Raw genomic sequence first — 10,777 nt, 5'->3', positions numbered from 1 at the left:
CATCCAGGCTATCGAAAACTGGTCCAGGAGATCACGTGGCTGATCTGAACCTTAATCGAAACAATGGCTCTCCTTTAGGGAGGTGCGGAGCAGGTGTTGATGGGTAGGGGCAAATGAGGCACTCGAGGAGCATGAGGGATGCAAGGAGGAAATTGGGGGTGGGGGTGTCGGGGGGCTGAAAGGTTTTGAGGTGGCTAGCTCGAGCAGAGGAGGTGACGCAGAATCCCAAGGGCGCCTACAAGAGGTCGGGCGAGGCTACAGCGACAGGTCACGGGCTCAAGGGTGAAAGGTGAGGAGGGGGGGGAACGGACTCCACCCCGAGGGCGCTGAGAGTGCGGAGCGAGCCCGTTGCAACGTTGGGAGGGGAAAGTTTGGATGCGTACACGGATGGGCGGGGGGGGAGGCGACAGTGCCCCGCACGTGAGCAGTCTCGACAAGATTCTGCCCCCTTTAGCGATCAACACTTGACACTTCTCTGCACGGCGTGGTGGGGGCAGGAGTCGCAACCCCTCGTCATTTCGCATCTGGGGTGTTGCAAGCAGGTCCAGTCGCTCCCCTCCCCTCTGTAGGAAGGACACTAGAGGCTTTTGAAGAGGGTGCAGAAGGGGTTGACCAGGATGTAGCCCCCCCCTCCCCACCCCGGTCTAGAGGACGTGCGCTATCACGAGAGAGCGGACAAACTCGGGTTCTTTTCTCTGGAGCGCCGGAGGCCGAGGGGAGATCTGATCGAGGTTTATAAGATGATGAGGGGCGCAGAGAGAGTGGACGGGGAGCATCTGCTCCCCCAGGGTGGAAACGTTTAACACCAGAGGGCACGCATTGAAGGTGAGACGGGGCAATTTTGAAGGCGATGCTGGGTTGGGGGGGGGGGTATATTTTTAAAATTAAACACAGAGAGTAGTGGATGCCCAGGGCAGCTAGCAGAAGCGTTAGGAGACTTTTAAGAAATGTTTAGGTAGGCACGCGAATGTGAGGAAATGGAAGGATAGGGACAATGTGTTGGCAGAGGGGATTAGTTTAGTTGGCCTTCATCAACCATGGGATTGAGTTTAGGAGCCGAGGGGTAATGTTGCAGCTATATAGGACCCTGGTCAGACCCCACTCGGAGTACTGTGCTCAGTTCTGGTCGCCTCACTACAGGAAGGATGTGGAAGCCATAGAAAGGGTGCAGAGGAGATTTACAAGGATGTTGCCTGGATTGGGGAGCATGCCTTATGAGAATAGGGTGAGTGAACTCGGCCTTTTCTCCTCGGAGCGACGGAGGATGAGAGGTGACCTGATAGAGGTGTACAAGATGATGAGAGGCATTGATCGTGTGGATAGTCGGAGGCTTTTTCCCCAGGGCTGAAATGGTTGCCACAAGAGGACACAGGTTTCAGGTGCTGGGGAGTAGGTACAGAGGAGATGTCAGGGGTAAGTTTTTTACTCAGAGAGTGGTGAGTGTGTGGAATGGGCTGCCGGCGACGGTGGTGGAGGAGGATACGATAGGGTCTTTTAAGAGACTTTTGGATAGGTACATGGAGCTTAGAAAAATCGAGGGCTATGGGTAACCCTAGGTAATTTCTAAGGTAGGGGGCATGTCCAGCACAGCGTTGTGGGCCGAAGGGCCTGTCCGCGTGCTGAAGTGTCCGATGTTCACGTCGGGCCCGATTTGTTTTTTGCCGTCTGTTTCGGACTCGTGCTTTCTACCGCTCCCGAAGTTCCTTTTTTCTCGCGATACGCGCCCCGTTCAGGGCCGAAGCCGAACACAACCGCATCACTTCTCAACTGTACCGACGTGATTTTAAGACCGTGTTAACCCGATATGAAAGAAAGGTCCCGGCTGCTTGGCACCGAAGGCTACGTGCCGGGGGGGGCGAGGGGGGGCGTTTCGGTCCCGCGGCTCGGCTGCCGACGTTCGGTGGCAACTTCACAACGGCGACGGGTTCCGCCGTCGCAGGAAATCCTGAGCAGCGCACAATAAAATGCCGGAGGGACTCGGCGGGCCGGGCAGCCACCTGCGGGAGTGAACGGGCAGTCGACGTTTCGGGCCGCGGCCCTTCGTCGGGGAGGGTGGAGGGCGCCGGGTGGGCTGGGGTGCGGAGGAAGGGAGGAGGACGAGCTGGAGAGCAACAGGTGAGGCCAGGAGGTTGGGGGGGAGGGGCTGATGGAGTGAGAGGCTGGGAGGTGACAGGCGGGAGAGGTAAACGGCTGGAGAAGAAAAAAATCTGTGGGAGAAAGGGCAGGAGGGAGACAGGTCGGCCGAAGAGAGGAGGGAGGATGGACGGGGGGGGGGGGGGAAGATGGAAAGGAGGTGATGGGTGAAGCCGGGGGGAGGGAAAGGTAAAGGGTTGGAGAGGAAGGAATCTGACAGGAGAGGAGAGTGGACCGTGGGAGAAAGGGAAGGAGGAGGGACACCAGGGGGAGGTGATGGGTGGGAAAGGTAAAGGGCTGGAGAGGAAGGAATCTGAGAGGAGAGGAGAGTGGACCGTGGGAGAAAGGGGAGGAGGAGGGACACCAGGGGGAGGTGATGGGTGGGAAAGGTAAAGGGCTGGAGAGGAAGGAATCTGACATGAGAGGAGAGTGGACCGTGGGAGAAAGGGGAGGAGGAGGGACACCAGGGGGAGGTGATGGGTGGGAAAGGTAAAGGGTTGGAGAGGAAGGAATCTGAGAGGAGAGGAGAGTGGACCGTGGGAGAAAGGGGAGGAGGAGGGACACCAGGGGGAGGTGATGGGTGGGGAAGGTAAAGAGCTGGAGAGGAAGGAATCTGACAGGAGAGGAGAGTGGACCGTGGGGGAAAGGGAAGGAGGAGGTGACCCAGGGGGAGGTGATGGGTGGGAAAGGTAAAGGGCTGGAGAGGAAGGAATCTGACAGGAGAGGAGAGTGGACCGTGGGAGAAACTGGAGGAGGAGGGACACCAGGGGGAGGTGATGGGTGGGGAAGGTAAAGAGCTGGAGAGGAAGGAATCTGATAGGAGGAGGAGAGTGGACCGTGGGAGAAAGGGGAGGAGGAGGGACACCAGGGGGAGGTGAGGGGTGGGAAAGGTAAAGGGCTGGAGAGGAAGGAATCTGACAGGAGAGGAGAGTGGACCGTGGGAGAAAGGGAAGGAGGGGGGACACCAGGGGGAGGTGAGGGGTGGGAAAGGTAAAGGGCTGGAGAGGAAGGAATCTGATAGGAGGAGGAGAGTGGACCGTGGGAGAAAGGGGAGGAGGAGGGACACCAGGGGGAGGTGATGGGTGGGAAAGGTAAAGGGCTGGAGAGGAAGGAATCTGACAGGAGAGGAGAGTGGACCGTGGGAGAAAGGGAAGGAGGAGGGACACCGGGGGGGAAGTGATGGGTGGGGAAGGTAAAGGGCTGGAGAGGAAGGAATCTGACAGGAGAGGAGAGTGGACTGTGGGAGAAAGGGAAGGAGGGACACCGGGGGGGAAGTGATGGGTGGGGAAGGTAAAGGGCTGGAGAGGAAGGAATCTGAGAGGAGGAGGAGAGTGGACCGTGGGAGGAAGGGAAGGAGGAGGGACACCAGGGGGAGGTGATGGGTGGGAAAGGTAAAGGGCTGGAGAGGAAGGAATCTGACAGGAGAGGAGAGTGGACCGTGGGAGAAAGGGAAGGAGGAGGGACACCGGGGGGGAAGTGATGGGTGGGGAAGGTAAAGGGCTGGAGAGGAAGGAATCTGACAGGAGAGGAGAGTGGACTGTGGGAGAAAGGGAAGGAGGAGGGACACCGGGGGGGAAGTGATGGGTGGGGAAGGTAAAGGGCTGGAGAGGAAGGAATCTTACAGGAGAGGAGAGTGGACCGTGGGAGAAAGGGAAGGAGGGACACCGGGGGGGAAGTGATGGGTGGGGAAGGTAAAGGGCTGGAGAGGAAGGAATCTGATAGGAGGAGGAGAGTGGACCGTGGGAGGAAGGGAAGGAGGAGGGACACCAGGGGGAGGTGATGGGTGGGAAAGGTAAAGGGCTGGAGAGGAAGGAATCTGACAGGAGAGGAGAGTGGACCGTGGGAGAAAGGGAAGGAGGAGGGACACCAGGGGGAGGTGATGGGTGGGAAAGGTAAAGGGCTGGAGAGGAAGGAATCTTACAGGAGAGGAGAGTGGACCGTGGGAGAAAGGGAAGGAGGAGGGACACCAGGGGGAGGTGATGGGTGGGAAAGGTAAAGGGCTGGAGAGGAAGGAATCTGACAGGAGAGGAGAGTGGACCGTGGGAGAAAGGGAAGGAGGAGGGACGCCAGGGGGAGGTGATGGGTGGGAAAGGTAAAGGGCTGGAGAGGAAGGAATCTTACAGGAGAGGAGAGTGGACCGTGGGAGAAAGGGAAGGAGGAGGGACACCAGGGGGAGGTGATGGGTGGGAAAGGTAAAGGGCTGGAGAGGAAGGAATCTGACAGGAGAGGAGAGTGGACCGTGGGAGAGAGGGAAGGAGGAGGGACACGGGGGGGAGGTGATGGGTGGGAAAGGTAAAGGGCTGGAGAGGAAGGGATCTGACAGGAGAGGAGAGTGGACTGTGGGAGAAAGGGAAGGAGGAGGGACACCAGGGGGAGGTGATGGGTGGGAAAGGTAAAGGGCTGGAGAGGAAGGAATCTGACAGGAGAGGAGAGTGGACCGTGGGAGAGAGGGAAGGAGGAGGGACACGGGGGGGGGGAGGTGATGGGTGGGAAAGGTAAAGGGCTGGAGAGGAAGGGATCTGACAGGAGAGGAGAGTGGACTGTGGGAGAAAGGGAAGGAGGAGGGACACCGGGGGGAGGTGATGGGTGGGAAAGGTAAAGGGCTGGAGAGGGAGGAATCTGACAGGAGAGGAGAGTGGACCGAGGGAGAGAGGGAAGAATGGTCACCGGGGGAGATGACAGGCAGGCAAGGAGACGAGGTGAGAGGCCCGAATTTAGGACTGAAGAGGGAAGGGGGAGGAGGAGGTTACATTCAGTACTGGTCGCCGTTATGTGGCGTACAGATCTGAGGCCTTGCATTGAATCTGCTTGTTTGGAATACTTTCAACAGTTTCTTTGCCTTCGTCTCCTCGGAAGGCGCTCACCGCGGTGGGTTAGGGCTCCCGGCCGCGGTCCCGAGCCCGCCAAATCCACTCGGGGAGGGGGGCAGCTTATCCTGCCCCCTCCCGCCCCCACTCAACTCAGCTCACGGTGCAATGCCAGCACCCGCCCGGACCCTGAGCCACCTCCATCTTCCGGATTCACCCGCCACAGGCCAGCCCGTCTTTGCATGCACCTTGGTTCATGGAGAAATGTGATAAATATCGAGAGAGAGAGGGGGCGCAGGAGCCCGCTGGACACCGGGAAGGACGCCGCGTCAGTCCCCCCGCGGGCGGCTTGGCTTACGACTTGAGGGAGGGGATGCTGCTGGACTTGCGCATCACCAGCCGCAACTCGATGTCGGGGAGGGCGCCCCGCTTGCCGGGCGGCGAGCCCCCCTCGGCGGCGGCCAGGTGCAGGTCGAAGCGGAGGGAGGCCGACTTCTTGCGGAGGTGGGGGTTGTCTTTGAAGAAGGAGCACTCCCAGCCTTTGATCAGCTCGTCCATCTTCTCCGTCCTGGGGAGAGGAGGGGAGAACCGGTCAGCTCCCAAACCGTCGTCTCGCCGCGGTGTGAACGGTGGCTGAGGCCCGATTGCCCACCCCCCGCTGTTCGGACCGCGACAGAGGGACGTCGGGGAGGGAGAGGAGGGGAGAACCTTTGCAACGGGAGACCCCAAGAGGAGTGTGGGGGTTTGAGGAGTCCATGGGAACCGGAGGGAGGGGGGCAGGCCGGGTGGGTAACTTTATATGAAAATAAAATCCCAGCTGCGTGGCAACGATGGCGACGTGCGCGGGGGCATTTCGGCCAGGCGCAACCTGGTGGGAACGGCGACCGCCGACGTCCGGTACAATTCTACAGAGGCGGGGAGGGGGTCCCGCAGACGCCAGAGATCCTGAGCAGGCACACAACAGAACGCAGGAGAAACCCAGCGGGCCGGGCCGCCGGGAACGGGGAACGGGTCTCCGGGGCGCCGGACCTCGAAAGCCGGGGAGGGCACAGAGGTGGGGGAGAAACCACCACCCCTGTGGATTTCTCCCAGGCGCCTGCTTGGAGCAGAGGCTCCCGACCGGGGCCCCACGCTCGATGGGAACCGGTCCGCGGCTTTAAGATAGGGCGGGAAGACTGGATTGAGAGAAGCAGCAAGGATAGACATTCCCGGCACCCCGACGACCCACCACCCTCCCCCCATTTAACTCTAACCCGATTCACAACGGCCGATGGACCCACCCGGTCCGTCTGTGGACGGTGGGAGGAAACGGGAGCGTGTGGGGTTAAACTTTCCCTGGGGAGGACGCCGGGACAGAACTGCAAACTGTGATGGCGATGCCACCCGTTTCCCTCCCACCATCTAAAGGCATATACTGGTCGGTAGGTTGACCGGCCGCTGTATACTGTCCCGCGATTAGGCTGGGGGTTAAATGGGGGGGGGGGGGGGGTTGGTGGCTGGGCGGTGGGGGCGCGCTGGTCTGTATCTCTGAATAAACGGACAAACAGATACTGTGAATAAACCACTAACGATGTCGCCTGACCATTCAGTGCGTGGGGAGACAGAGAGACGGGAAAGTGAGAAGAGCAAGTTTTCCGGACGACACCGAGACTGGGGGGGGGAATGGACGGTGAGGAAGACGACAGGGAGCTGAACCAGCTGTGGGGAAACGGGCCGAAAAATGGCACGATGGGATTTAATGCAGAGACAAGTATTGTTGTGGAGCGTTGTTGAGAATCCCTACCACCCATCCCACAATCTGTCTTGACCCACCGCCATCAGGGAGGAGGTACGGGAGCCTCAGGTCCCACACCACCAGGTTCAGGAACAGTTATAACCCCCCTCAACCATCAGGAAGGAGGTACAGGAGCCTCAGGTCCCACACCACCAGGTTCAGGAACAGTTATTACCCCTCAACCATCAGGGAGGAGGTACAGGAGCCTCAGGTCCCCACACCACCAGGTTCAGGAACAGTTATAACCCCCCTCAACCATCAGGAAGGAGGTACAGGAGCCTCAGGACTCACACCACCAGGTTCAGGAACAGTTATTACCTCCTCAACCATCAGGAAGGAGGTACAGGAGCCTCAGGTCCCACACTACCAGGTTCAGGAACAGTTATTACCCCTCAACCATCTGGAAGGAGGTACAGGAGCCTCAGAACCCACACCACCAGGTTCAGGAACAGTTATTACCCCTCAACCATCAGGGAGGAGGTACAGGAGCCTCAGGACCCACACCACCAGGTTCAGGGACAGTTATTACCCCTCAACCATCAGGGAGAAGGTACAGGAGCCTCAGGACCCACACCACCAGGTTCAGGAACAGTTATTACCCCTCAACCATCTGGCTCTTGAACCAGAGGGGATAACTTCACTCGCCCCATCACTGAACTGTTCCCACAACCTATGGGCTCACTTTGAGGGACTCTTCATCTCACGTTCCCGATATTTATTTATCACTGTTATTTCTTTTTTGTGGTTGAGCTGTGTTTGATGTCCTCTGCACTCTCTGGCTGAACGCCCTAGTTGGTGCAATCTTTCATTGATACCGGTCTGGTTGGTATTCTGTAGAGTTAGTGAGAATGTCGGCAAGAAATTGAACCTCAGGGTGGTATATGGTGACGTATATGTACCTTGATAATAAACTTACTTTGAACTTTGACATGACCCAGCACCGCTCCCCCTTTAGCTCGTGTAGTGCCCTCAGTACTAGGAACAGTGATGTTAACTATTCCGGCTAACAAAATGGCTTCCCTGTATTGTTATAACAAAATGGCTTCCCTGTATTGTTATAACAAAATGCCTTCTCTGTATTGTTATAACAAAATGGCTTCTCTGTATTGTTATAACAAAATGGTTTCCCTGTATTGTTATAACAAAATGCCTTCTCTGTATTGTTATAACAAAATGCCTTCTCTGTATTGTTATAACAAAATGGTTTCCCTGTATTGTTACAACAAAATACCTTCTCTGTATTGCTATAACAAAATGGCTTCCCTGTATTGTTATAACAAAATGGTTTCCCTGTATTGTTACAACAAAATACCTTCTCTGTATTGCTATAACAAAATGCCTTCTCTGTATTGTTATAACAAAATACCTTCTCTGTATTGTTATAACAAAATGGCTTCCCTGTATTGTTATAACAAAATGGCTTCCCTGTATTGTTACAACAAAATACCTTCTCTGTATTGTTATAACAAAATGGCTTCCCTGTATTGTTACAACAAAATACCTTCTCTGTATTGTTATAACAAAATGGCTTCCCTGTATTGTTACAACAAAATACTTTCTCTGTATTGTTATAACAAAATACCTTCTCTGTATTGTTACAACAAAATACCTTCCCTGTATTGTTATAACAAAATACCTTCTCTGTATTGTTATAACAAAATGGCTTCCCTGTATTGTTATAACAAAATGGCTTCTCTGTATTGTTACAACAAAATACCTTCTCTGTATTGTTATAACAAAATGGCTTCCCTGTATTGTTATAACAAAATGGCTTCTCTGTATTGTTACAACAAAATACCTTCCCTGTATTGTTATAACAAAATACCTTCTCTGTATTGTTACAACAAAATACCTTCTCTGTATTGTTATAACAAAATGGCTTCCCTGTATTGTTATAACAAAATGGCTTCTCTGTATTGCTATAACAAAATGGCTTCCCTGTATTGTTATAACAAAATGGTTTCCCTGTATTGTTACAACAAAATACCTTCTCTGTATTGTTACAACAAAATGGCTTCTCTGTATTGTTACAACAAAATACCTTCTCTGTATTGCTATAACAAAATGGCTTCCCTGTATTGTTATAACAAAATGGTTTCCCTGTATTGTTACAACAAAATACCTTCTCTGTATTGTTACAACAAAATGGCTTCTCTGTATTGTTATAACAAAATACCTTCTCTGTATTGCTATAACAAAATGGCTTCCCTGTAATGTCACTTAATGCTGTGGGGGGGGAGGGGGGAACTAACCAATGGAGAATTGTTTCGCTATCTTGTATATGCGAGCTGAGCGGGAGTTCGCGGTCTTTTTCGGGAGGCTGGCGAGGACGGACCGACGGACGCGTGAGGAGCGGACAGCGGTTCCAGGGCGGCGGATACCGGACGCCGGCGGTTCGGACGGTGGCCGGAGACTCGGAAGGTCGTTGCGGACGGAACCGGAGGCGTGAGCTCCAGCGTATTAAAATACCACGCGCGCAAACTGATGAACTTACCGATTTGGTGCCTTTGGGTTATCTGTTTCTACTAACCCATCACTGGGAAATAACTATAAAGTTGTAATTATTCACTCGACTTCGGTGTATTGTCTGGTGTTTGTGTTGTGTGTACTGGGGGGGGGGGCACAGTATTCACACCGAAGTATTGCACTGTTGGTGGGGAGATGGCGGTTCACCCTAGGCGAACGGGGGTAAATTGGGGGCACGGATGCTACACTTGTACAGGGCGCCGTTAAGAATGGAGGAGGAACTCTTGCACTCACTGAACTTTGCTGGGAGCTTTGGGGCTCTCGGATTCCACGCCGTGGCCGGGGATCTCCTGCGTCGTCGCCGTCTCAATCCTCTGCTCCAGGGAAGCCTCCATCACAATGGCTACCGGTGGGCAGAGAAAGAGTCCGCAGTCAGACTGGACCCTCAACGGCGGAGTCCAGCCGTTCTCAGACACCCCCCCCACCACCCCACCGTCTCAAATTACTGCCTGTCCAGGCTTGGGACGGGCCAGGAGGTGAGCGAAAGCTGTTAAGGCATCGGGGACCGCTACCAGAAGGCTGCCTGGATTAAGAGGGCGTGTGTTACAACGAGAGGCTGGGTTGCCTCCCCTGGAGTGGCAGAGGCTGAGGGCAGATCGGAGAGGTTTATAAAGGTTTTGACTGAGCAACCGTACAACCATTCCAGCATGGAAACAGGCCATCTCGGCCCTTCTAGTCCGTGCCGGACGCTTACTCTCACGTTGCCTCCCGGGAGCCGGTGCCTGGAAAATCCCGGATCCAGCCCTTGGCATTCTTAGGCGGGAGGGTGAACGGCTGGAAGTGGTGGTCCGTGTAGATGCCAGTGGCCCAGGGAGGATGAGCGACGAGGTTCGGGGAGCTCGGTGCTGAATTAAAGGGCAGCACTACGACACACTGGAGGAACTCGGCGTCCGTGGAGACGAGCGGTCAACGTTTCGGGCCGAGGCCCTCGGTCAGGGCACGTTGACCGCTCGTCTCCACAGACGCTGCCCCGGCCTGCTGAGTTCCTCCAGCGTGTGGTACGCCTTGCTTTGACCCCGGCATCTGCAGTGTACGTTGTGTTTAAGATTAGAGGGCAGGACCTCTAGGGTTGTGATCTCAGGATTGCTGCCCGTGCCACGTGCTAGCGAGGCCAGAGCTAGGAAGATTATACAGTTTAGTATAACAATTACAGCACGGAAACAGGCCATCTCCGCCCTTCTAGTCCGTGCCGAACGCTTACTCTCACCTAGTCCCACCGACCTGCACTCAGCCCATAACCTTCCATTCCTTTCCTGTCCATATACCTATCCAATTTTACTTTAAATGACAATACCGAACCTGCCTCTACCACTTCTACTGGAAGCTCGTTCCACACAGCTACCACTTGCTGAGTAAAGAAATTCCCCCTTAAACTTTTGCCCCCTAACTGTCAACTCATGTCCTCTTGTTTGAATCTCCCCTACTCTCAATGGAAAAAGCCAATCCACATCAACCCTATCTAGCCCCCTCATAATTTTAAATACCTCTATCAAGTCCCCCCCTCAACCTTCTACACTCCAAAGAATAAAGACCTAAC

At 55.0% G+C, this 10,777-nt stretch overlaps 1 protein-coding gene across 1 annotated transcript in view; it reads right to left on the bottom strand.

The window, feature by feature from the left end:
* Positions 1-4,625: 4,625 nt before the first annotated feature.
* LOC140741594 (uncharacterized) overlaps positions 4,626-10,777 on the bottom strand; it is a 32,655-nt gene continuing 26,503 nt past the window's right edge. Inside the window, exons 5-6 of the mRNA XM_073071896.1 lie at positions 9,475-9,583; positions 4,626-5,508 (exon numbers count right to left, since the gene is read on the bottom strand). Coding sequence (XP_072927997.1) covers positions 5,295-5,508; positions 9,475-9,583 — 323 coding nt within the window. The 3' untranslated portion in view covers positions 4,626-5,294. The remainder of the gene's footprint in view (positions 5,509-9,474; positions 9,584-10,777) is intronic.

The sequence above is a fragment of the Hemitrygon akajei genome, chromosome 18 (genome assembly GCF_048418815.1).
Source record: "Hemitrygon akajei chromosome 18, sHemAka1.3, whole genome shotgun sequence".
In the NCBI taxonomy this organism is placed as follows: Eukaryota; Metazoa; Chordata; class Chondrichthyes; order Myliobatiformes; family Dasyatidae; genus Hemitrygon; species Hemitrygon akajei.
Note: the sequence above shows the minus strand (reverse complement) of the source record. Positions and strands in the feature narration are given on the sequence as shown.